At 30.9% G+C, this 3,554-nt stretch overlaps 1 protein-coding gene across 1 annotated transcript; it reads right to left on the bottom strand.

Moving 5' to 3' along the window:
• Nucleotides 1–235: 235 nt before the first annotated feature.
• Nucleotides 236–988, bottom strand: LOC108578292 (uncharacterized membrane protein YjbE-like). Its single transcript, XM_017941592.1, has one exon. The coding sequence runs from the start codon at nucleotides 986–988 to the stop codon at nucleotides 236–238; it is 753 nt and encodes a 250-aa protein (XP_017797081.1).
• Between the last annotated feature and the right edge of the window lie 2,566 nt (nucleotides 989–3,554).

The raw sequence follows: 3,554 nt of genomic DNA on the forward strand, positions 1-3,554 counted from the left end.
TAATAAAAGCTAGGCATTGTACGACAATATAGGTGTTTGCATGTTGCATCAAATGTTCTTTTAGCACTACAAAACCTCCAATTCACTCTTATGAAAATAAACATTAGTTTCTAGGTCTTTACCCCAATCACCAATCCAATCTTTTATAAATACAGTTGAACCATAGTAATGACTTATGAAACTTCCTCTATTAGTGACCACATAAGCAGTCACTTCACATAATTCTTCTTCCATATTAATTCAGTTTCTTTCCAATCAACTTGAATAGTAAATATAACAGTCCAGTGATTGCAAGTCCAGCAAAAGTTACAAATGTATTAGAAGTTAAGCTTATTTGTGTTGCCAAGTTCTCAATAAAACCTTTGAAAGCATTATCTTTAATTGCCATTTCAACACCAATGAATGTAATTCCTAATGCACCAATTACATTTAATACTGGGTATTTCTCAACTAATTTCATCAATGCTTTAGATGCAAATAGTAAGATTGGGATAGAGATTAATACACCAACAATTGCTAAAGGATAGCTGTCAGAGATTTCAAATACTTTTCCAAACAATTCAAAACTATACAGAACATGTTGTCCTTCACCACTTGCACCAACTACTGCAAGAACATTATCTAGAGACATAGCAACATCTGCTAATACAATGGCAATAATTGCACTTTTTAAGTCACTTTTCTGTTCAAGACTTTCATCCCCTCCATGATTGTTCATCATTTCATACCCCAATTTCACTAACCAAAGACCAGCTAAGATTTTCAAGAATGGGATTTGCACTAAGATAAATGCAATAAGTAGGAATAAAATTCTTGCCAATACAGCAACAGACATACCCCATTTCATTGCTGTTCCTTGATGTTCTGGTTTTAATCCAGCACACACCATTGCAATAACTAAAGCATTGTCTACTGATAAGATCACATCAGAAAGAATAATTTTAAGCAATGCTTGCCAATCATTAATTAAGTAACTAAGTAGTTCCATTATTTATTCATCCATTTAACAAGGCTATTAGATAAAAACATACTGTATAATTCAGAGTCTGATTTGTTTTTAATATTTCGTAAATCTTCATGTGTCATATCAAAGTAATCAGTGTTTTCTTTACCTTTGAAGTTATCTTCTAAGTAACGCATTTTACCTTGACCAACAGAGATAAAGACAATGAAATGATCATCACGAATATTTGATTTTAAGTATTTAAAAGCTTCAGTACCATCATTTGGAATACCATCAGTTACAAAGAATGATAAATGTTTACCAATACCTGAAGTTTCATTCTTTAATTCTTGTTTTCCAAAAATTCTACCCCAAAAACCTTTTTCTTGTACTTTTGTTTTTTCTTGTCCATTTGAGAACAAATCTGCAAAAGCTGGAAGATAATTTGTTGACCAACCATTATAGTTACTTGCTGTCATAACCTCTTTCAATACATAATCTTGATAGTTATTTTCTGTTACTGGATTAAGTTCTTTCGATTCTTGACTGAAAGAGAACATATCTAAAACACCATCTTTATCAAACAACAAAGCAAATGGTAAGATTCTATTTAATAGATTGTTTGTATAACCTTGTTGATGTTCTAAGTGGAAACTACCAGACACATCGAGTTGAAAACTTACTTGGCAAGGAATAATCTCTTCAACACCACTTTTTGTTAACTCTAATACTAAGTTATCTTTACTAAGATTTAAATTTACTACAGACATTTTTACTCCAAATGAGGTAGGAATGACCTACCTCTTATTCAATTAAATATTAAAGTTGTTCAAGAACATGGTTAAAATTACCAACAATACCTGAAGTTTCAGCATTGTATCCCCACACACCATTTTGATTCTTTGTTACAGAGCCAAGATGTACAAGATTGCTATCTTTGAACTCATCAGTCAAGCTTGCTTCAATTAATGCAGTTCCATCTTCTTCACGGATAATAAGTTTAGCATCTTTCACCATTTCAAATGTATTAGTCATTGGTGGATGAATAGAAACAATAAAAGCAATTTCATCAATATTATCAGGAACTTTACTTAGATCAACCTCTAAAACTTCTTCAGGCTCTACTGCAAAGTTTGAAGAAGAACGCATATCACCTGTATGAGTCATATATTGTTCTGGTACAGTAAATGAAGAACCAATAGCACCTTGAGACAATGTTTTAGTTAAATCATCTGTAAGAAGAACAACACCTTTATTATATACTGAAAGGATACGTTTTGCTTCACCATTAATTGTACGAACACCAGCTTGTTTAGTGATTGCAATTGCATGTACATCTGCATCAACTTTTGATTTCCAGTATAATTCAGCAACAAACTTATTGTTTTTTGTCAAACCTAACTCAACAACATGTTTTGTTTCTTTAGTTAAATCTAATTTTACAGCCATTTCTTAATTTCCTTTCTTTAGTAGATCATTAAACTTGATCTGTGCATTGTACATAATTTTAAATGATTCGTCAATATCTTTTTTCTTTTGTTCTTTAGCATTTCTGATTTCATTATCAAATCTTTCTGCTTCAAGAACAAGCTTCTCCATAGCACTAGCTTCACGCTTACGATTACTTCCAGACAACAACTCTGCTTTTACAGCTAAAGCACCTGTAATTTCAGTAGCCATAGTGCCTTGTTGATCTTCAAGTAATTGAACAGCTTGGTTCTCTCTCAATCCACGTTCAGCTCTTAGTGCAACAGCAATTGTTGCTATGTTTGTTCTGATATTTGGTAGACTATGTGTAATAGTATTTTCAATTTCAGATAGTAAACTATAACAAACTTTAATTAGATTATCATTGTTTTTAACAGCAATCAATATCTGCATTAAACTTTTCTGCATAAGTAGACATTTATTGTCTATTAAAGATTCAATTCTATCATATTCAGTTATCTTTTTAGTAAATTCGATACTCTGATTATCTTGATTCATGTTTTTATATGTAGCCAAGTTTCTTTTAAAATCATATTGAACATACATTGCAATCATATATTGTAACCTTAAATCTTTTACTGCTTTGTAGTAAATTTCAAATGTTTTGTTCAATTGTTTGATGTTATCTTTTTGAACTTCTTTTTGTTTAATTAAATCATTTTCAATTCCATCAATCTTACCACTGACAGATTTACCTTTTCTGTCAATGATTTTACTTAATTCATTAACTTGATTGATAATATTTTTTTCTTTGTAAGGACTATTAAAAATACCAATAATCATTGCTAACAAAGTTGGTTTTGCATTAACTGCTTTCTGCCAAATCTCTTTCAGCTCAGATGGATTAACTGCCTTAGATAGGTCAGTCATAAGATCATATATACCAGTGTTCTCACTTGAAATTAGGTTAAGACCACTAATAAATTCTTTCATTGAGTTGTTTAGGTTTTCTAATTCCTTTTTCCCAATATTTTGAATCACTTCTTCAGTGACTGCATCAAGATTTGTTAAACTACTAGATACATAGACTCCATCTGCATATTTTAATTCATTCTCTTTTGGAAGAAGTATTTCATAAGTACCTTGTTTCTTTAATGATTCAATGATACCTTGTTGTCTGTTT

This window comes from Habropoda laboriosa, unplaced genomic scaffold, assembly GCF_001263275.1.
Source record: "Habropoda laboriosa isolate 0110345459 unplaced genomic scaffold, ASM126327v1 scaffold6269, whole genome shotgun sequence".
NCBI classification, from domain to species: Eukaryota; Metazoa; Arthropoda; class Insecta; order Hymenoptera; family Apidae; genus Habropoda; species Habropoda laboriosa.

Excerpts from the sequence above, each read along its gene's own strand:
- LOC108578292 (XM_017941592.1), bottom strand. The coding sequence starts at position 988 with ATGGAACTACTTAGTTACTTAATTAATGATTGGCAAGCATTGCTTAAA.